The sequence below is a fragment of the Cebus imitator genome, unplaced genomic scaffold (assembly GCF_001604975.1).
Source record: "Cebus imitator isolate Cc_AM_T3 unplaced genomic scaffold, Cebus_imitator-1.0 Scaffold399, whole genome shotgun sequence".
NCBI classification, from domain to species: Eukaryota; Metazoa; Chordata; class Mammalia; order Primates; family Cebidae; genus Cebus; species Cebus imitator.
Window position 1 is genome coordinate 191,468 of NW_016107714.1, and position 23,221 is coordinate 214,688.

General features: G+C 43.1%; 1 protein-coding gene and 1 non-coding gene across 6 annotated transcripts in view; one reads left to right on the top strand and one right to left on the bottom strand.

Annotated features, from left to right (window-relative positions):
- Positions 1-23,221, top strand: part of DGUOK (deoxyguanosine kinase) — a 31,286-nt gene that overhangs the window by 2,584 nt on the left and 5,481 nt on the right. For 2 of the 5 annotated variants that reach the window (XR_005196878.1, XM_017508690.2), the window contains exons 2-3: positions 15,493-15,680; positions 19,775-19,922. Coding sequence is in view for 3 of the 5 variants with exons in the window: in XM_017508690.2 (XP_017364179.1) it covers positions 15,529-15,680; positions 19,775-19,922 (300 nt within the window). In the remaining 2 variants the exon portion in view is untranslated. Of the gene's footprint in view, positions 1-10,740; positions 10,854-15,492; positions 15,681-19,774; positions 19,923-23,221 lie in introns of all 5 variants that reach the window. The other 3 variants (XM_017508688.2, XM_017508689.2, XR_005196879.1) reach the window with 3 other exon arrangements.
- LOC119468243 lies at positions 7,098-7,204 on the bottom strand. The gene has a single exon (XR_005196895.1). It is a non-coding gene; the product is annotated as a U6 spliceosomal RNA (small nuclear RNA).

The following is a 23,221-nucleotide window of genomic DNA, read 5'->3' on the forward strand; positions in this document are numbered from 1 at the left end:
TCCCCTCCCCTCCTTTCCTCCCTCCCTCCCCTCTTTGGTGGGGTCTTGCCCTGTTGCCCAGGCTAGAATACAGTGATGCAATTGCATCTCACTGCAGCCTGCCTCCCAGGCTCAAGCCATCCTCCCACCTTAGCCTCTCGAATAGCTGGAACTACAGGTGTTTATCACTATGTTTGACTAATGTTTTATATTTTTTGTAGAAACGGGGCCTCACTAATATTTCCCAGGCTGGTCTTAAACTCCTGGGCTCAAGCAATCCTCCTGCCTTGGCCTCCCAAAGTGCTGGGATTTCAGGTGTCAGCTTTGGTTTTAAGCATGTTAGGTTTTTATATGCCTCTTAATATCCAAGTAGAGGTGTTGGATATGTAAGTTCAGAATTAGGGTCTCCCTGGGCTGAAGCTGTAAATGTAGGTGGTATTTAATGCTAGGAGACTATGTGTGCTGATGAAAAGGACTGAGCCCTGGGCATGCAAAAAAGGACTGAGACTGGGGAGATGGGAAAGAATAAGCAGAGACTGAGAAGGAAAGACCACTGAGATAAGAGAAAAACAAAAGCGAATGATATCCTGGAAGCCAAGTGAAGAAGGTGTTCAGGGGGAGGGAATGATCAGCTGTGTTATACTGTTTAAGTAAATGAAGGTCTTTGGTGAACTTGAACAGTTTTAGGAGTGTTAGGAGTGAAATCCTAATTGGCATAGGTTCAAGGAGAATGGGAGGTGAGGAGAGTGGGTTAAGGTAACTGGAAATTCTTAGAAAGGGAAGTCATGGGGTGGTAGCTGAAATTAGAAGAGGGTATGAGAGTTTAATATTTTTTCTTTTTGTGAGAAGAATTAGAGCATATTTGTAAGTTGATAGAAGTGGTCTAGTAGAAAGAAAAATTGGTAAATCAGGAGAGAGGATAGAATTACTGGAGGTGATTTTTTTTTTGAGATGGAGTCTTGCACTGTCACCCAGGCTGTAGTGCAGTGGCACTATCTCGGCTCACTGCAGTCTCTGCTTCCTGGGTTCAGGCAATTCTCCTACCTCAGCCTCCCAAGTAGCTGGGAATACAGGCGTGCACCACCACACCCAGCTAATTTTTGTGTATTTTTAGTAGAGATGGGGTTTCACCATGTTGGCCTACATGGTCTCAATCTCTTGACCTTGTAATCCACCCGCCTCGGCCTCCCAAAGGGCTGGAATTACAGGTGTGAGCCACCGTGCCCAGCCACTGGAGTGATTTTTAAGTAAGCAAGGAAGAATGGGATCTATTGCCCAATTGGAAAGAATTTAGCATTATCTAGGAGCACAATTCATCCCTAGTAACAGGAGTGATGGCAAAATACATGAGCACCAACTTGAGCGGGTGTGGTGGGAACCTGGGAAGGTCTTTTGGTTGTGTCTGTTTTCACAGTGAAATAAGAAGAAAGGTCATCAGCTAAGAGTGAATGTGGAGACAAAAGACATGAAATACTCTAGTGAATAAGAAAGAGAAATGTTGAATTGCTGGGCACCATTTAGGACCCACTTGGAGTTAGTGGTCATGAGTTTAAAGCAAGACCAGTCACCATGTCTGTGTGTTTTTCTCCAGCCAAATCCAAAACATTGAAAGGAATGAGAAGGGAGAGTCCTGCTACTTGCCTGATGATGTTATTATTTAAAGTTGTTCTGTACTGTACTTTGAGAAACACACCCCTAAAGGAAGCTCTGTCCTCAAAGTCCAGAGAGAGAGAACAGGGTATATCACAAAAGAAGTTCTTAGGACAGGTCATCAAATAAAGTTTGAGCTCCCTCTATTTTCCTGACGGTTGCTTTTTACCCTTGTCACATTTCTCTGCTTCTTCCTTGTTTTCTCATGCAACAGAGGCTTACTGAGTACAGACTATGAGTCCACTCTCATGCTGAGCTCAGCAGTGAATGGAATACAGCTCCTGTCCTTCAAGGAGCTCACAACCAAGTGGGAGAAACAGACTCAACATAATTTTCATACTGTATGGTGAGATCCGTGATTGGGCATGGAAAGCAAGAATCTGGGATAGGAATTCACAACAGGAAGAAGAGGAAAAGGTGTTGCAGACGTAGAAAGCAACATGTGCCAAGGTGGTGAAGCCTGAAGAAACACATGCAGTTTTTTGGGTTTTTTTTGTTTTCGAGACAGAGTCTCACTGTCACCCAGGCTGGAGTGCAGTGGTACAATCTCGTCTCACTGAAACCTCTGCTTCCCAGATTCAAGTGGTTCTCCTGCCTCAGCCTCCCAAGTAGCTGAGACTACAGGCATGTGCCACCACAACTGGCTAACGCATGGAGTTTTAATGAAAGAGAAGTAGTTGGATGTCCCTGGAGTTGAAGGGACCTGTGAGAGGGTGGCAGAACAAAAGGTTGGAAGGGTGGGATTTGCCATATGTTGAAGAGCCTTTTGGACCATGCTAGGAGTTTATCCTGTTGGCAGTGGGAGGCTGTTGAGCACTTGAAGCCAGTGTGTGCCATGACCAGATGAATTTTAAAAAGGAAACTGTGTAGGATGAGAAAGAAAGCTTCAGAAAACAGGCACTTTCTTTGTATATTTTGTTTGCTGCAGTACCCATAGTGCCTTGCATCCAGTTTGTTGGGTGAATGAATAGATGAATTGGAACACAGTTGAGTCTGTGTATTAGTTTCGTGGCTATTGGAGTAATTGGAGGGAGGAAAGATACAGGCCTGAGTAGAAGAACAGGAGAGACAAATGATGGTTTGAAAGATTTTGGAAGTGGGATTGACAGGACTTGGTGGCCACTTAGAGGCAAGGGATAAGGAAAAGTAGAGGAGGGTAGCACTGAGGTTCATGAGGAAGAGGGAGTCTGGGGAGGTTAGAGTGATATATTTTGTTTGAGGTGCCTGTGAGACATAAAGAGACCTGTTCTGAGGCAGATTGGAATATGTGCCTGAAGTCAAGAGAGTCCGGAGATGGGCACTGAGATTTCAGATGTGGAAGTTGTTGACTGGCGAGGGTAGTTGTTGAAGCCTTGGAAGTAAATGCAATTGCCCAAGAAAAGGGTGATGCAAAGTAGAATGGGGAAACCTAATCTGACTCTTTTTACTTTCATCTCCCACTACTCTTCATCACCCCACACACCCTGATGACTCTTCCCAGACAGAATTAGTCACTGCCTCCTCTGTGGGCTGACATAACATTTTGTACCCACAACTGCTGCAGCACTTGAGTTCTGCCTAGCTTGTTTGCACATTCACCACCTTCCTTGGGCTCTGACCACTCAGTATGCTGTTCATCTTTTTGTGGCTGACACCTAGCCCCCACCTTGACCCAGTATACTGACACAGTGTACTAAGTCAGTGCTGACCAGATTCTCGAATTCTGTGCTAAGATATCCATGTGGAAGTTAGGCTTGGTACCCACACAGGGAATATATTAAACTGCTTTTTAAATCAAGAGCGATGATCTTCTGTAATCACAGGTAACATCCCCAAGCAAATCAGAATGAGAGAACCGATTTAGGAAACTCGAACAGGGAAGGTGAACCCCTTTCCTAACCAAAGTTAGGTAGGTTTAAAGAGGCTTTTCTTGTATTCCTTCCGTTCTGAGTCCTGTTATTCTGATCCCGAAGGTGCAGACAGTGGCACGTAAGGAAAATGGATCAGTGAAGTAGCAACTTACAACTTTGTAAGTCATCTAGCATGACTTATGAAGCCATATAAGATGTCTGATTGAAAGCCACAAGCTTAGGCCAGGCATGGTGGCTCAAGCATGTAATCCCAGCACTTTGGGAGGCCATGGTGGGTGGATCACCTGAGGTCAGGAGTTCAATACCAGCCTGACCAACATGGTGAAACCCTGTCTCTAAAAATATATATATATATTTAAATTATACATATATATTATATATCATTCATATATATATGTGTGTGTATATATACATATATATATAAAGAAAGTCAAAAGGTTGGTACCTAGAACCCCTGGAAAATCTAAAAAATAAAACTCCTAACCTGTCTTTTAAGACTGTTCATCACTCCAGTGTATTATCTTATGATTATCTTTTGAAGAAAAGATTGCTGTATGAAATCTTACTGTCAGTGAGTCATCTCAGAGCATTTTTACTTTATTTTCAAAGACTCAACCAGAGAAGAGGAAACTCTTACACTTTTCACTCAAGAGACTTGTACATAATGCAGTAGAGGGCTTCCCTAAGAACATGTTTTCTCCAGCATTCAAAATTAGGAACTTCACATCACTAATATGTGTCTTTTACTTATTTTGAGTATAAATGATTGGGGAAAGAATCCTTGGGAAAAAATAGCTTATTTATTTCAAATACCGTATAGTGGATTCTCTGTGTCTGTGACTCATCTCCTTCCATCCATCTATCACTATTCTCATACTCGGGATGCAAAGGTTCAGTCTCTGTCTTCAAAAGCGAGCTGCCGGTCTAGCTGGAGGGAATGATGAGTGAACAAATAATTACAGTGTAATCCTTTGGTAAACCAGAGCAGGTGGTAATTAACTCTGCCGAGAGATGAAGTGGAGCTGGAGAGAGTTCAAGGAGGCTTCACAGAGAAGGTGGTAGTGAAAAGCTGAATCACCTGGTAGGCAAAGTGGGGAGGAAGGCATGCCAGATCAGTGAGGGTCTTTTGTGCTGAACAGATGAGTTTGGATCATACTCAGGAAGATGTGTGGAAGTTTCTTGGCTTTTTTTTTTTTTTTAATATATAAACAGTTTTTCATGAAAAAAAAAAGGCATCAAAGTAAAATGTATTAAGGGTTTTTTTTGTTTTTGTCTTTTAAGCCTGCTGACTGATTTTTATTAACTTTGCCCAGAATGCTTTTAAGCTTGGAGCCAGTGTGATCCTGGGTACTCAGTCTTGGGGTTGGAACATAACTTGAGGGCAAGCTGTCAGCCTAAATCATCATTTCAGTGACAGTACCTACCACTTACTAGCTACTCCAGAAACATTTGTTGATTGAATGAATGAGTGAATGAATGCAGCATCAAACACAGTTCCTGAAATAAAGACTTCAAATTTTCTTTGGAAGGATTTTTTAAAAAGACATTAGACAGTTTTATATGTTCTGCCTTTGCTGGATTTTGGTAAAAAATTTCAGAATTGGATTTTTTTTCTCATGTTTTTCATCTTGTTCAGGAGATGAAAATGCCGAGGTGATAAATATAGACTCCTATGAAATACAACTGTATTAAATGTAAAATAATAGGATCTATTATTTTGGTTATTATATCACATGCTATCTTACTACTAGAGTTTAGCAATATATAGCTATGGTAGGCATTGTAAGTTTATAGAAAATTTTGTGGGGAGAAAAAAGCACGGCCTAGGAAAAGATGAGTGGTAACAACAGAACTCTGGCCCAGCCTGTGGAATGAGAATTGTGGAGCTAATGAAAATCAACATGTTGAAGCAATATACTCTTAAGAAAGTACCAGCTGGGCACGGTGGCTCATGCCTGTAATTCCAGCCCTTTGGGAGGCTGAGGTGGGCAGATCACCTGAGGTTGGCAGATCACCTGAGGTCAGGAGGAGTTCAAAGCCAGTCTGGCCAACATGGTGAAACCCTATCTCTACTAAAAATACAAACATTAGCCAGGCATAGTGGCACAAGCCTGTAGTCCCAGCTTCTCGGGAGTCTGAGAGGCTGGAGAATTACTTGAACCTGGGAGTCAGAGGTTGCAATGAGCCAAGATTGCCCCACTGTACTCCAGGCCGGGCAATAGAGCAAGACTGTGTCTCCAAAAAAGGGAACAGCAGTAGCTCATGCATACACATGTAATCCCAGCACTTTGGGAGGCTGAGGCAGGCTGATCACTTGAACTTAGGGGTTTGAGACCAGCATGGGAAAGATGGTGAAGCTCTATGTCCACCAAAAATACACACAAAAAATTAGCTGGACGTGGCGTCACCGGCCTGTAGTTCCAGTTAGGAGGCTGAGGTGAGAAGATCGCCTGAGCCCTGGAGGCGGAGCCAGGATCGCACCACTACACTCTAGCCTGGGTGACAGAGAGAGACCCCCATCTCAACAAAAGGAAAGATAACAGCTAAGCTAAGATATAACTAAATTGCGGTAAATCTGAGATAATGACATCATAAGAGATTGGCTAAAGAAGTATGGCTTTCTGTAGACCAGGGTTTTCTGGTTACTAGGAGGAGGCGTCTGAAGCAGTGGAGAGCCAAATACCACCATTCTTATGAATCCCCTGTGAACACCTTGAAAAATTTGTCTTAAAAAAAAAAAAAAAAAAAACCTATTATGATCAGGTATCACAGCACTAAGAAGGTTATATTGTGTCTGGCTTTAATAAAAATATATAACTTTGAATTATTATTATTACTTTTTGAGATGGAGTCTCACTCTGTTGTCAGGCTGGAGTGCAGTGGCGCGATCTCTGCTCACTGCAGTCTCCGCCTCCCGGGTTCAAGCAATTCTCCTGCCTCAGCCTCCCGAGTAGCTGGGATTTCAGGCACCTGCCACCACACACAGCTATTTTTTGTATTGTTAGTAGAGACTGGGTTTCACCATGTTGGCTAGGATGATCTCGATCTCCTGACCTCATGATCTGCCTGCCTTGGCCTCCCAAAGTGCTAGGATTACAGGCGTGAGCCACTGCGCCCCACCTTGAATTATTTTTTAAAGTAATTATTCCACATCTGTGGGTGGTACTTGGCACAGCTCAATTGCAGTGGAATTAGTTTAAGACACACTGCCCCATAGTGAATTATCCAGGCTTTCCAATTATCCAGGCTCTCCAAGCCCCAGAAACATGAATGGCACAGCTCTCAGGACCCTTCACCACCATTTACTGTCATTGTGTGTGGAAGCTGCCTTCTGATTACTAACCTGGCTTTCCAGAAGCTTTGGAATGGGGCATAGGTTACAGAGTACCCTGGGTATTGGATGTTACTGTTCCAGTCATTGGAACTGTATATTTCCTATTACATCTAATTTGTTGGCATTCCAGAGTTTGTGTGTTTAAATTGCATGAGTCAGTTTCTTGGGAGTCCTTACTGCTGTTAGATGAACTAATAGTGTCTGACCTCAGAGGTGAAGTTGGTATTTCTCAAACCTCAGAGCCCTTCCTTTCCACCTGCAACAATTTTTTAAAATATTTTTTTAAAAATATGGAACGCTTCACGAATTTGCATGTCATCCTTGCGCAGGGGCCATGCTAATCTTCTCTGTATCGTTCCAGTTTTAGTATATGTGCTGCCGAAGCGAGCACTGCAACATTTTTTTTAAGGTAATTGTTTTTAACTTTTTTTTTTTTTTTTTTTTTTTTTTTTTTTTTAATTTTTTTTTTTTTTTTTTTTTTTTTTTTTTTTTTTGAGAAGGAGTTTCGCTCTTGTTACCCAGGCTAGAGTGCAATGGCACCATCTCGGCTCACCGCAACCTCCGCCTCCTGGGTTCAGGCAATTCTCCTGCCTCAGCCTCCCGAGTAGCTGGGACTACAGGCGTGCGCCACCATGCCCAGCTAATTTTTGTATTTTTAGTAGAGACGGGGTTTCACCATGTTGACCAGGATGGTCTTGATCTCTTGACCTCGTGATCCACCCGCCTCAGCCTCCCAAAGTGCTGGGATTATAGGCGTGAGCCACCGCGCCCGGCCTGTTTTTAACTTTTAAAATATATAAGTAATTCTAACAATTATTCAATCCCAGCCATCTAACAAATCAGCTGTGTTTATCTTTTCATATTAAAATAGCTTTTTAGCCTATAGGCAGCAACCATATTTTAGACTTATTAAACAACCTACAATCTAAATACTGAGAATCTGGGTTAAATATTTTAAGTGAGAGCTTACTCAGGGCAGACAGGTATCTGATAATTTACACATTCAACCACTTGGCACCTGACCAGTGTGGTAGGAATGCAGAGCTAGAGAAGTCCTGAAGAAGTGGGACCTTAGGCTTGGTGGGGGAAAAGAATTGAGACACAGGCCTAGGAGAGCAGGGGAGGGCATTTATTCATTGGAGTGTGGGAAGAGCAGGGTTTGAACAAATGTGAAGAAGCACACACAAGTTAGGTGGAGGTGGGGACTGAGCGATGAGCGTGACTGTACAAATTCACAGATTCATGCTGTTTGTTCTTATCCTGCCTATTCAGAGAGGAGTTGGGGTGGCATGTAGTAAATGTCATCTATTAGATGTGTGGGTTCTTGTGCTGAGACATCAGCACCCCAATCAGTAACCATGAGTGGAAGGATGCCCCCCTTCTTTCCCTTGAGAAAGATTACTTCTGATAGAGGAGATTGAGCTCCAGATACAGTCTAAAGATTCATTTTTTATTTTTCACAAATGCAGGGTTTAGAGGGAACTGAAATTAATAACATTGTGTATTTTATTCATGTGGCCAGGTTATTAGATTGTACTTCGTTCTCTACCCTGGAGGAGCCCCATCCTCTAGCTGGAGAAACAATGACAATTGCAGTGAGGGAGTCTCACCCAAAATACCAAGCCAAGCACAAAGGAGGACTAGCTAATCCAGCTTAGAGGTGTCAGGATCTGGAAAGGCTTCACACAGGAGGTACATCTTAGAGCCTTGAGGATTGAGTAAGAGTTGGTCAGGTGAGGAGAGGAGGTGCTTCAGGAAATGGGAGAGCATATACAAAGTCATATTTGCAAGAGAGAACATGGCGTGATTGGAGTTTGATTCTGCAGGAGTGTAGGCTGCCTGAAGGAAAGCCCAGGCCAGAGAGGGATATGCAGGGATCAGATCTTGTGTCTTGCAGACCACGTTGAAGAGTTTGGAGTTTGTAATGAAGCTTGTTCAGACCTTAGGTCAGATGTCACTGGCTTCCCATTGCCATTAGAATAGAATTCAGAGTTCTTACCGTGGCCACAAGGCCCTCTATGACCTGGCCCTGGACTGCCCATATGGCCTTGCACATCTTGAGCCACTCCTCCATTGCTTGCCCATGCTGTAGCCAATAGGGAGCTGTCAAAAAATTGTAAGCAGTGCTATTTTGTGTTCAGTCTGACCACAGTATGGAGCATGGATTGAAGAGGGCAAAGCCAGCATCGGAAAGACAAGAGACGATAAGAAGCTGTTCTTGAGCATGGAGGTGGGAATGGAGAGAAAATGACAAATATGAAAAACTTAGAAGCAAATGCAGAAGGATTTGGTGGCCACTTGAGGTTTGGCAGAGGAGGGACTTCCATCAGTGAGTGGATGGTGCGTTCATACCCTGTGGTCTGGGATACAGGAGAAAGCTCAGTTTGGTGGCAAAGATGATTAGTTCATTTAGGAAATATGTTGACTTTGAGGTGTTTGTGGGATGTCCCAAGTGGAGATGTCTGGAGCGTTTTTGAATAGTGTCTGTGGAGCTCAGGGAGGTATGGGCCAAACCTTGGTATAAGTGGGAAAAGATAACTTGAATGTTGTGGTACTAGGTTGATGAAATCTCCAAAATACTTCTCGAAACAACCACTACTTTTTACTCCTCTGCTGTCACCCCTGAGCAAGCTGCTCTATCTTTTAACTAGTCTGCTGCTTCTGCTTCAGTCCTTTCTTAACACAGCTGGTGGAGTGATCTTTTAAAAATGAAGAGTCGGCCAGGTGCAGTGGCTCAGGCCTGTAATCCCAGCACTTTGGGAGTCCAAGGCTGGTGGATCATGAGGTCAAGAGATAAGACCATCCATGGTGAATCCCTGTTCTCTAATAAAAATAAAAAATTAGCTGAGTGTGGTGGTGTGAACCTGTAGTCCCAGCTACTTGGGAGGCTGAGGCAGGACAATCGTTTAAACCCAGGAGGCGGAGGTTACAGTGAGCCAAGATTGCACCACTGCACTCCAACCTGGTGAAAGAGTGAGTCTCCATCTCAAAAAAAAAAAAAAAAAAAAAAAAGAGGAGAGACAAGGAGTCTTGTAATTTCCTTACTTAAAACCAATCCTCACTGACTTCCCATTGCCCTTAGAATAGAATTCAGTCTTCTTCTCATGACTGTGAAGCCCAGTGTATGTGACCTGGCCCTGGCCTCCTTGTCTGTGTGGCCACACCCATTTTGAGCCATTCCTTCATCACTTGCTCATGCTGTAGCCATACTGGCTTCTTCTAGGGCCTCAAACTTCTGTATTGCTGTGTGGCAAGTTCTTTCTCTTCCCGCTGCATGAATTGTCATCTTTCAGGTCTCACCTTAGGTGTCATTTTTTCAAAGGAGCCTTCTCTGACCCCCTGGGCCATCCTGCATTTTTTGTAGCACCTAACACAACTTTTTAGCTTTAATTATGTGTTTTTCTACTATCTGTTACCTATACAAGCTCTGTGAGGGCAAAATCCATTCTGTGTTTTGTTTACCATTGTACCCATAGTGACTGACAGTCCTGAGCACATAGTCAGCACTCCATGAATTAGATTTGTTGAATGAAGGATTATAATCATTTTTATTTTTTATCTTGAAAAATTTAGAAATTTTACACAAATAGGATGGTGACTCAAGTGATAGAACTTATGGAGCTGATTTCATCTACTTTTATATTTCAACTGTTATTAAATGCCCTGCCTCTGGAAGGTTGAGACATGGAAATTGCAAATTAAATCTTGAAGAATTTTTCTTCGTTGTTGGCTGTATTCATTATGATGGCTCTGGTTTGCATGGATTGACCTATTATCAGTCTGACAATGGTTTGGCTGCTGAGTTTGAAATTCAGAAAACTGATACTTATTCCCTTGAGTTGGGTGTTTGTGCCAGAGTTTAGCAGCTATCCTTCTCCTTCAGCCCTGATTTGGGAAGCATCCCAATACATGCTGTTTGCATTGCAGCTGTGGGAAAGTCCACCTTTGTGAAGTTACTCATGAAAACTTACCCAGAGTGGCACGTAGCTACAGAACCTGTAGCGAGATGGCAGAATATCCAGGCTGCTGGCACCCAAAAAGTAAGTTTTTAGCTGTGGTGGGTAGTTGGCAGACATGGGTGAATAATCTAATTGTCATAATTTAATTTACTCTGAGTGGGTAAAGTAGCCCAGCTTGAGTATCCTTTTTAAAATAGCTTCATTCCAGAAAGCAGACCACATACACCAGAGAGGATATGACTTGTTTGAATATGTGTAGTTTTGATTTTTGTGGTTTTTCTATGTCTATCTAAGTGACTGCCTCTGTTGTTTGTGGTTTCCCAAAGCATGTCCAACCATCATGTATGGCTTTGAAGATGAATTTTGTCATTCCTACACTTAAGTATTTATGTTATTACTAAAGCTAACCACTAGGATTAATAACTAATTATAGTGATTTTAACTTTTTAATAAAGTCTTAGAAATTGGAAGGGATATTAGAGAGGTTCCTGCCATACTTTGAGTCAATGGGAGAGGTAATTGCTAACATTTATGAGCACATACTATGTGCCAGGTACTGTACTTATGCCAAACATGGTACATTTTACTTATATCTCATGGCTTAGGCCCTGGTGTCAAGACTACAGCTTTGGCAGAGGCCATAAGGTTGGTATCCAGCCACATGAGTGAGTAAGGAAGGACCTGTTTCGACAGGACCCTCAGGAGTGGAAGCACCATGCCTCCTCAGGCACCATGAACTTCTGCCGCCACCTGAACATTCACCGAGTGGCGCATTCTGGTTCTTAACTCTAATTACTAGACAATTCTGCCTTTTAATGAGCCATGTTGCACCCCTGTGACTCTGACTCATTGGTTCAAGTTCTGCCTCCTAAATCTTTTAACTTTTCCTTGTAACAACCCTATATATAGTTGACGGCAATGATTTTCCTGTTCTTTCTCCCCCTCAAGCCTCTCTCCCTTTTTTTTTTTTTAAGTCTCATTCTGTTCCCAGGCTGGGGTGCAGTGGTGTGATCTCAACCCACTGCAACCTCCACCTCCTAGGTTCAAGCATTTCTCATGCCTCAGCCTCCTGAGTAGTTGGGACTGTGGGTGCACACCATCACTCTGGGCTAATTTTTGTATGGGGTTTCGCCATGTTGGCCAGGCTGGTCTCGAACTCCTGGGCTCAAGCAGTTCACCTACCTTGGCCTCCAAAGTGCCGGGATTATAGACATGAGCCACCAAGCCTGGTCAAGTCTTCTCTCTTTCTAGCCAAACACCTCCAGTTTTCTTCCAGGCTATTCTTTACTCTGAAGTAACTTTGCCTAAGTGATGACCCGGAATTTGTTCACTTTCCACTTTGAATTTACTAAGAGTGCTACTTGGAGGTGAACAGGACATTCTGGATATAGTCTAAGTGGGACAGAGTATCATGGAACTTGTTCCTGGGTGCCATTTTTCTTTTTTATTCCAACCCAGAATTGTGTTACCTTTTCTGGCTGGCATATCATGCCTATTGAGGATTTTTGCTTCTTACGTTGTCTGTTTATATGTCTGTATGTGTGCCTGTGTGTGTTATTTGTAAAATTAACTTTCCTATGTAGGAATAAATTATGTATCTTTTTCTGAGTATGCCACAGGTCACCTGTTGAGATTTCAAAATACAGTCATGGGCCACATAATGATGATTTTGTCAATGATAGACCATGTATACAATGGTGGTTCCATAAGATTATAATAACATATTTTTACTGTACCTTTTCTATGTTTAGATACACAAATACTTACCATTGTGTTACAGTTGCCTGTAGGATGTGATACAGTAGGATGTGATACAGCTTTGTAGCCTAGGAGCAATAGGGTATACCATGTAGCCTAGGTGTGTAGCAGGCTATCCCATCTAGGTTTATGTGAGTACATTCTGTGATGGTCACATGGTGACAAAATTGCCTAATGATGCATTTCTCAGAACATATTCCTGTTGTTAAGGATACATGACTGTATGTCCACAATTGTTTGATATTCCTCCCTTCAAGAAGTAGAGCATGATTCTTGCCTTGAATGTGGCTGGACTTTGTGATTTGTTTCTAGTAAATAGAAAGTAGCAAAAACAAGAAATACCTTTCTAGGGTAGGTTATAAGACCTACCCTAGCTTTCATCTTGCTCTAGGGGAAACCAGCTGTTGTGTCAGGAAGCAGCCTTTTCAAGGGGCCCACACGAGAGGAACCAGCGACAGTCCAGCCTTCAGGCGACCATAGGCTCAGCCAACATCTTGACCGAAACGTCATGAGAAACCCTGAGGCCCAGCCACCCAGCTAAGCTGCTTCTCAGATTCCTGCCCCTTACAAACTGAGATAATGAATGTTTAAGCCACTGAACTTTGGAGTAATTTGTTAGGCAACAATAGATAATTAATCATCCTATAATCCCATTATTCACAGGTAAAATGGACTTTTTTCTACAAAGAAAATGTATAGATTTACATACACTTACATAAATGTATAAAATATATATACATTTGCTTTTTGAAACAAAAATTGTGATTGTTACCTGCATGTCACTTAATAGACAAGATCTTCCTTTCCCTGTGATGTCCTTTTAATGGTTGTAGTGCACTACACAATGTGAATATTATCATTTAGTTATCCAGTCCTTTATTTTGAGTATTTCCTTTTCTTATTTTTCCTATTATAAACAGTGTTGCAGTGATGAATATCATTGTAGCTATGCTGTTTGTTTTTTAACATAAAGCCATGTTTTGTGTATCTTTGTATTCTTTAGTGAATTGCCTGTTCAGGCCCCAGGAGTTTGAGACCAGCCTGGGTAGCAAAGTGAGACCCAATCTCTACAAAAAAAAAAAAAAAAAAGTTTTAAAAAGTAGGTGAGGACAGTGGTATGCACAGTAAAGGTTGAAATAAATGTTAGTTCCTTTTTCTATACCCTTATGGTACCCTGCCCGTGTAGCGCCTCATCCACATAGGCCTTCAGTTACTGGTGATTAAATGAATAAATATAGATCCAAAGTGTTTTTGTACAAAACTCACTTTTGCATTGTTGAGTCAACAGCAGACCCAGAAAAGAATCTGAGGCCGGTCAGTCATGGTGGCTTACTCCTGTAATTTCAGCACTTTGGGAGGGTGAGATGGGTGGATCACCGGAGGTCAGGAGTTCGAGACCAGCCTGGCCAACATGGTGAAACCCCATCTCTACTAAAAGTACAATAATTAGCTGGTGGTGGTGACAGGCACCTGTAATCCCAGCTACTCAGTAGGCTGAGGCAGGAGAATCTCTTCAGTTCTTGCAGTGGGGAGAGGGGGTGGAGGTTGCAGTGATCTGGGAGGTTGCAGTGAGCTAAGATCAAGCCACTGCACTCCAGCCTGGGCAGTAGAGTGAGACTCTGTCTCAAAAAAAAAAAAAAAAAAAAAAAAGAATTCTGGGCTGCTGAACATCCTACACTTGTGCCTACTTGCACATGCCGAGTAAGTGAAACGCTTCAAATTATGTTTTACAAAGTCTCTAGAATGAAGGAGGGTTTTGTTTTTGTTTGTTTTAACAAACAAATTCTAGTCTTTATATGAAAGATAGAATTCTGTTTGGTGGTTGATTGGTTGGATTTTCAAATAAGCAGTTGCTTTCTTGTTTGCCTTGAAATTTCATAAACAAATAGCTACAGATGGAAGCTTAAAAGAGAGGCTACATAGTGTTACAGTGGAAAGATTTGATTCCAAGTTAAATTTTAGTTGGTTGTTGACTGTTATTTCCTCCCCAGACAGACTTCACAAATCCCTCAATCAGTGATTGTGTTAATTCTATATATGGTTCTTCCTCTGCTTTTGTTATATTGAAAGTGGCATGTGATCTCCCTTTAGAGAGTCTTATCTAATAGGTAGGAAAATGTCTGACCCAGTGCTTGACTCACACCTGGGATCCCAGCACTTTAGGAGGCTGAGGTAGATGGATCATGAGGTTGAGGTCAGGAGATCAAGATCAACCTGGCCAACATGGTGAAACCCTGTCTTTACTAAAAATACAAAAATTAGTCTGGCATGGTGGTGTATGCCCGTAGTCCCAGCTACTCAGGAGGCTGAGGCAGGAGAATCGCTTGAACCTGGGAGGCAGAGGTTGCAATGAGCCGAGATCGCGCCACCACACTCCAGCCTGGGCAACAGAGCAAGACTCCATTCCCCCCAAAAAATCTCATCCCTGATTATTTTACTTTTTAATTAGTTAATTTATTTTTGTGACGGAGTTTCATTCTTGTTGCCCAGGCTGGAGTGTGATGACACAATCTTGGCTCACTGCAACCTCTACCCCCTGGGTTCAAGCAATTCTCCTGCTTCAGCCTCCCGAGTAGCTGGGATTATATTATACTCAGCCTCCTGAGTAGCTGGGATTACAGGCATGCACCACCATGCCTGGCACATTTTGTATTTTTAGTAGAGACAGGATTTCTCCATGTTGGTCAGGCTGGGCTTGAACTCCCAACCTCAGGTGATCCCATCCACCTCGGCCTCCCAGAGTGCTGGGATTACAGGCATGAGCCACCGCACCCAGCCTGATTATGAAATTTTGACTAAGCTGGGGATCTGATTTTACCTTTTTGGTGGAAGGAAACTTTTGTAATTTCTTCCATTTATTTTTAAACCTGTTTGGGGGAGGTAGGGGTATGTGTGGAAGGGTGTACGTTATGGAGTAAATATGCTTTCTAGGAAGTTTTTTTTTTTTTAAATTATCCTCTAGGCCTGCACTGCCCAAAGTCTTGGAAATTTGCTGGATATGATGTACCGGGAGCCAGCACGATGGTCCTACACATTCCAGACATTTTCCTTTATGAGCCGCCTAAAAGTACAGCTGGAGCCCTTCCCTGAGGAACTCTTACAGGCCAGGAAGCCAGTACAGATCTTTGAGAGATCTGTGTACAGTGACAGGTAAGACGCCAAGCCCTCCACCAGTCACAAGCCCCATGCTCAATGCTGCCTGTTTACTCTTCTTACACAGATCCTACACTGCTCTGGTCATTGAGAATTATACTTTGAAAAATTGTCTTCTTTTTTTTTTTTCTTTTTTTGAAATGGAGTTCCACTCTTGTTACCCAGGCTGGAGTGCAATGGCGCGATCTCGGCTCACCGCAACCTCCGCCTGCTGGGTTCAAGCAATTCTCCTGCCTCAGCCTCCCGAGTAGCTGGGACTACAGGCGCGCGCCACCATGCCCAGCTAATTTTTGTATTTTTAGTAGAGACGGGGTTTCACCATGTTGACCAGGATGGTCTTGATCTCTTGACTTCGTGATCCACCTGCCTCGGCCTCCCGAAGTGCTGGGATTATAGGGGTAAGCCACTGCGCCCGGCCCAACTGTCTTCTTTTTTAAAGACAACACTATACAGATTTGTCCAGAGTTCTACTTCTACCAAATTGTCATCTATGTTAAGAAAAGAAATTGTGGTTTTCATAAACTGAATGCTTCGAATTTCTTACATTGCTACTGATTACCTTATGTTTCCTTATTTTCTGGCATGGAGCAAGCTGGTAGCCACCTAATGTAATCATCACATGCTAAAAGGCACAGAATAGACATTTAAGTAGCAGCGTATATTCTAGGAAATCAAATGAATCAGTGGTTGGTTATCCTCTTTAAGAAAAAAACAGACGGAATTAAAATTTATGTTCCTAAAAGTGATACAAGAGATATTTTCAGCCTTTTTTTATTCTTCAAGAAAGGATGCTTAGGCAGAAATAGCACATCTGTGAAACTGGCTTCTGTCTCAGATTTAGCCCTTTTTGACCCCTTCTTCTGTGAGAGGGCTTCTTGCTGGCCAGAGTCTAGTGGGCATCAGTGCCTGTGTCAGATCAGGGATGGCATCATCCTGACCACCTGAGGGAGTGAGATGTGAAGTCACTATTAATGCAGGCTAGCAGCTACCCTGGGAAGTGAGCCCCTCTGCTCCAGAAGAGCTAAGACATGCAGGCTCCAGAACGCTTGGCTCTGCCATAGAGACCAGGCTGTGACTTGAGGTTAAGCTGCCTAGAGACAAAGTCAGGATGGCTTGATCTGGACACTGCTGGGGTTTTTCTTGTCTGAAGCCTATGAATGACCAGTATCAGTGTGAAATGGTGCTTTCAAGCAGTATGATCTTTCTTAAGCCTCTTTGAATTATCAAAATGGAAAACGGTGCATTTTTGTTGTCTGTTCACTACTGAAGACACTCGGTTACTGTCTTAATTCCAAATTAGACAAACTAGTTCTATTTCTTAGTGCTCCCAGAAAGCCTCCGAGAAGAAAAAATAAGGGGACATTTGTAAATGACAAGTGATTTTTCTGACTTTACCCCCAAATCATGTAAGATATGTAAAACAAACCCTATAGACTATGCATTCCTTCTTTATGTAACCGGAGAGAACCTACTTTTTATAAAAGCTAAACATGTGAATTACAGATAGCTGGGCTGTAGGTTTTAGTTCTTTTTCAACTGTTGGATATACCACCTGCCTGTTTTCCTCTCTCCTCTGCCAAGCCATGCCTCTCGGACTCAGAAGTTGAATGGGTTACTGGGAAAATCATATGAGTTACTTGGAAACAGTCAGTTTTTTTTTTTAAAGACAGGGTTTCACCATGTTGGCCAGGGTAGTCTCGAACTCCTGACTTCAGGCGATCCGCCCGCCTTGGCCTCCCAAAGTGCTGGGATTACAGGTGTGAGCCACCACGCCCGGCCTAGAGTCAGTTTTTATTTCTAGTCCCTTCATAAAGTAGGCATGTGAGACCCTCAGAGGAAAATAGAGAAGTAGAAACACTTTGTTAATTAGAAATGCATTAATAAGCTACACGGATCTTAACCTGTACTTGTAAAGGAAGAGGTAAGAATTGATTACACTATGGGCATACAACATGCTTCCAGGTGCTATCTTCAGTGAGGGCATTTTTGAGACAGAAAGGAAAACTAATTATAAGTTCTAATCCTTAGGGTAATTTAGACTTTGTTCACTGAGCACAGATTTATTGAATGCCTCCTCTGTTGAGGCACCAGTTCCTGCCTAACAGGGACGGAACACATGCTCACATGTGTGATACTTGTTCCAAAGGAGGAACACAGGTTATCTGAGAGAGTTGATTATAGGGAGGAAGAAATCTTAGTCATTTCTGTTTGAGTTAAAGGAAACACTAGCATATGGTTTTAGAGCAGAGGCCCTGGCTCCTAGATCCTTAACGCCCTGTTCTGCCCTGCAGTCCCTGCATTCAGTCTGCAGTACTTCCCTCCCACTCAGCGCCACAGCCTTCTACCCCTTCACCCCATCACCACCACGAGCTTTGAAGAAATAAAGGAAGTGCTCTTTCTCAAGAGAGCCAAGAACCCCTTTCATAGGGCTTATTAGCAAACCTTTAATTTCTCTTTATAGAAATTTATATTGTTTTGTTTTAAGACAGTCTTTCTCTGTTGCCCAGGCTGGAGTGCAGTGGTATGATCTTGGTCTACTTCAAACCCTGCCTCCTGGTTCAAGCAATTCTTGTGCCTCAGTCTCCCAAGTAGCTGGGATTACAGGCACATGCCACCCCACCTAGCTAATTTTTGTATTTTTAGTAGAGACGAAGTTTCGTTAAGTTGGCCCAGCTGGTCTCAAACTCCTGGCCTCAGGTGATCTACCCACCTCGGCCTCCCAAAGTGCTGGGATTACAGATGTGAGCCACAGTGCGTGGTCACTTTGTAGGATCTTAATTTCATTTTCTAGTTATCTGTGAAGAAGCCAAAAACATTTTGAGTTTAAAATATTATCCTTTTCTTTATTTTCATCAACTAGGCTATGGCTAAACCATTCCAGACTGGGAAAGTTTAGTTTTGAAGTTTCTAAGCTTCTTCGTAGCCTAACAAAAAGCAGTTATAATAATAACTAAGATATCTTGAATACTATGTGCCAGTCACTCTTCTAAGCACTTTATGAGGATTATATACAAGTCCTCATAATAATGGGCTGCAAGGATTTGAGTGACTTGCCCAAGGTAACATAGCTAGTGAATGTTTCTGGAGTGTTATTCTGGAAGGTATTCTCTTAATGGTGATGCACACAGCCTTGCAGTGTGCATTTTCCTGAGCCATCGTACACAAGGGTTCTGAATTTAATTTTCTCCGAAGTGGCCAGTTGCTGAGCATAGCCTTGAAAACTGGAGTCCCTTATTTAGGATGCAAATTATGTTATATGTTAAAATGCCTGAGGTTCGAAAGCAGAATTGACCTGGGTTTGAAGCCATGGTTTGTGTTTAGCTCTGATTTCCTGTTTACCAGATGCTCTTTTGGCCTTAGAAATAAGCAGGGGGCAAAGCTAGTTTGATTTTTAGCTTTAGCTTTCTTTTATCTGAACTAGAAACTCAGCAGCAGAGGAAGCAAGCAAGAGCTCATATGCACTTTCCAAAAGAGTCTGCTTTCTTGGTAATACTGAAATTAGGAGGAAATGCATTTTCTGCTCCATAGAGGACATCACATAAATACTATTTTTTCTGCATGTTTCAGCTAGACAAAAGGACGGCTAAGTAGCCTGGAGACTCAGAAGCCTTCAGTCCTTGTATGAAATTTGGTGGGTGGCTTTATACTGGATTCACTTGTTTGTTTGGGGCCTTGCTTTAATAATAATAAGCAAATCTCAAAAGTTCAAGTTTACATATATTATTTGCTATATGTTCTGACTAGTTTCTAATAAAGAAAATTGTTAGAGACCAATGATATTATCATCTGTTCCGTTTATTCCAGTGAATCAGTCCATCTGGAAAGGAGTGGTTTCAGCCTCCAGAGTCTAGATCCTATTTCCCATCTTAGTATTGAGCAGGGAGGGAGGTATGGGTTAAGAATTTAGATTTCTTAAGGATTGATGAGGAGCTAGAAAGGTTAAGTGTGGTTTGAACAGACATGGAACAAGTTGGTTATTGATTTTTCTGCTTTTCTCTCTCTTTCTCTCTTTCTCTCTCTCTCGTGCCTTTCATTCAATTTCCCATTCTCCTCCCTCTCCCCGTCCCCATCCCACTTCCATTTCCAACCAGGTATATCTTTGCAAAGAATCTTTTTGAAAATGGTTCCCTCAGTGACATCGAATGGCATATCTATCAGGACTGGCATTCTTTTCTCCTGCGCGAGTTTGCTAGCCGGCTCACATTACATGGCTTCATCTACCTCCAGGCTACTCCCCAGGTAACACAGAACCTAAAGCCTTAGACATTAGGGCCATATGAAACCTAAGAAGTGACATTCACGGAGCCCCTGATTTTCTGGTTGGAGAAATTAGAGCATAGACATTACCTGCAGCATGGAGAGCAGTGGGGGATACCCTCCTGTCCCACCGTTGAGCACCCCTTTCCCCACTGGCTTCATGCAGCAGAGTGCTAAAGCCATTGACTATGCATGAAAGGATTCCCGTTGATCTAGCAACAACAGAGCAAATCGAGCGTCATCTTTATCACTCAGGGTTTTCAGGTGGGACGCTCTGACCTGTAGTCACTTGCCTCAGCTCCTCCTTCACTCTGACAGGGTAATCAGAGTGTGTAGTAGTTTCAATGGTTTCCTGAATAAGCTGTGAGGAGGAGAAGGAGAATTTTCTCTTATTGACACTGCCCTAATAGCTCTTTTTTGAACCCTGATGCCACTGGGAAGGGAGAAGGGACCATAGTAGTTCCATTCTGTGACTCTCTGGTGCCATCCTGCATGCAGTAGGATGATGTCATTGCAGGAGCACCAAAGTCTCTGGAGATGGAAGTGAACTCTGGCTTCTGCTGACTGGTAGTGACCTTGGGCAGCCCCTGGAGACCTTCCATTAGAAAGATCCTTGCATGTAAAATCCACTGGCTTAATCTAGATGATCTCTAAGGGCTCTTCTGGAGAGGGATTCTGAGTGAAGGTGAGAGGTGTTTGTTGTTGTTTTTGTTTGTTTGTTTGTTTGTTTTATGAGATGTACTGTCAGCTATTGGGACATACCTCCAATATATAGTCAAATGCCAGATATAACACATACTGTTAAAAGGAAGGAAAGCTGTCTCCAAGCTAGAGGCTATGCCTTTTAGAGATGGAACTGATACTTGTGGGCAGAAAGGAGCCTGAGAACAGACTGAGCAGAACCAGAGGATGAGTGGGAGAGCTCCCGTCACACAGCTTCACACCAGCCAACGAGGAGAGGACTGGAAAAAAGGGGCTTATGAAGGTGGCAACCAGGAAGAATGAGGCCCCTGAATGTGACTGGGACCAGATATTGAGGATCTTTGTGTTGAGAGTTTCTGGACATTATGAGGCAAAAGCTAGATCATAGGAGGGAATAAGAGATTCTACAGAAATAAATAAGGGTTAAGGTTTAAAATGAAACTGGCCTGGCTGCGGTGACTCACACCTGCAATGGGAGGCTAACATGGGAGGATCACTTGAGGTCGGGAGTTCAAGAGCAGCCTAGGCAATATAGTGTGACCCCCCATCTCTACAAAAAAATTTTAAAATTAGCCAAGTGTGGTTATGTGTGCCTGTGGTTCTAGCTACTGGGGAAGTGAGGCAGGAGGATCGCCTGAGTTCAGGAGCTTGAGGCTGCAGTGAGCTGTGATCAAGCCACTGTACTCCAGCCCAGGTGACAAAGTGAGAACTTGTCTCTAAAATAAATTAAAACTGAACTGAAGTTTCAGTGAGGCCAGAGGGCTAAGAAACTTCCATAAATAGAACTACACTAAAGTTAGATGCATTGATTGCAAGTTGACCAGGTGGGTCATGTTTATTTGACTTACTTCAATAGTCTTCATTGTCTGGGAGCCAGAATAGAAGAAGGGGATTATATTTTAGGGGTAGGGATAAGTGTCAGCAATTGTGGGGAGAAGAGTCGCCTCACAAAGAGGACAGTTTGAAGTGTCGAAGTGTAGGGTTCAAGTTGAGAGAGAAGTTCTGAGCCCCAGGAAGGCTTGTGGCCTGGGTCAAAGAGAAGTGACAGTGCTATAAGGTTGGACTGAGTAAAGGTCCTAGTTGGAATTTGAAGAGGTGACAAGTTTCCTGTGGGAGTCATGGGGTGGCTGGACTGAAAGAAGCAGGAGGCTGAGGAGCTGAGCATTAGGAGAAGTGAGAATGCTGACTTAACCTTTTCCAAGAGAAACAGAACTTCAGCACAATCAGCTCAGTGCCATGAAGCCAGCACTGGGGAGGAGTGAGAGAGGAAGTGGGCTGACTCATTCTTGGGAGCAAAATGGGGCTACTTGGGCTAGCTGAAGAGGCTCTTGTTTCTGGGTAGTGGAAGTTGGACCCAGCAAGGAGAGCAAGAAAGTCTTAATTGCTTTTCTTCTTTGTGCACTCTGAATGACCTTGTAACAGAATGCCTGAAACTGGTTAATTTATAAAGAGGCTTATTTTGGCTCACAGTTATGGAGACTGGGAAGTCCAAATTGGGCAGCCTCAACTTCCAGTGAGGGCCTCCTGCTGCCTCATCACATGGTGAAGTGAAAGGGAGCAGGAACGTGCAAAAGGGGCAAGACAGGAGGAGCAGCCTTGCTTTATAACATCCTGCTCTCATGGCAACTGGCCCAGTCGTACGAGAGTGAGAACTCACTCCTGCAAGAATTGACCCAGTCCCAGGAGACTGACATTCATCTGTCTTAACAACCTAATCACCTCTTAAAGGCCTCACCTCCCAACACTACCACCCTGAGGACCAACTTTCCAACACATGAATGCTGGGGGATATACTCTTAAACCATAGCAAATGGTGATGGCAGTCATCATCACTTGGGGGCAGATCCGCCTTTTCGGAGTGGCTAGTTGGAATATTTTAGCTGGAGTAGAATGAGAAGAATTGAAGGATTATTGCAACTTAATGGCAGAAAAGAAAATAGCTTATTCATTTTGGAATTAGATGGGGATTTTAATGCTGTTTTGATGGCATTAGACCCAGAGATCCAGGAATGCCCATATTGCTTCCCTGAAGTCACACTTGACCTCTTCTGTGAAATTCAGAGGTAACTGTACCCAAGGGAAGAGCAGAATAGAAGTTGACATATCACTATGTAAAAAGCTGTGCAAGTGCCTAATCTTCCAGTTCAGAGGTCTAGTAAATACTAGCTTTGAGCATGTCAGATGGACTTCGTAGGGTCTTCTGCTCCTTTCTACCTATTCCCTAACTACTTTTTTCTTTTTTTTTTTTTTTTGAGACGGAGTTTTGCTCTTGTTGCCCAGACTGAAGTGCAATGGTGTGATTTTGGCTCACTGCAGCCTCTGCCTCCCATATTTAAGTGATTCTCCTGCTGAAGCCTCCTGAGTACCTGGGATTACAGGCGCCCGCCACCACGAATGGCTAATTTTTGTATTTTTAGTAGAAACGGGGTTTCACCATGTTGGCCAGGATGGTCTCCATCTCTTGACCTTGTGATCCTCCTGCTTCGGCCTCCCAGAATGCTCAGATTACAGGCGTGAGCCACTGTGCTGAGCCTACTTCCTTAACTTCTTAAATGCAAGCCGGGGCAGGCCAGGCCAAA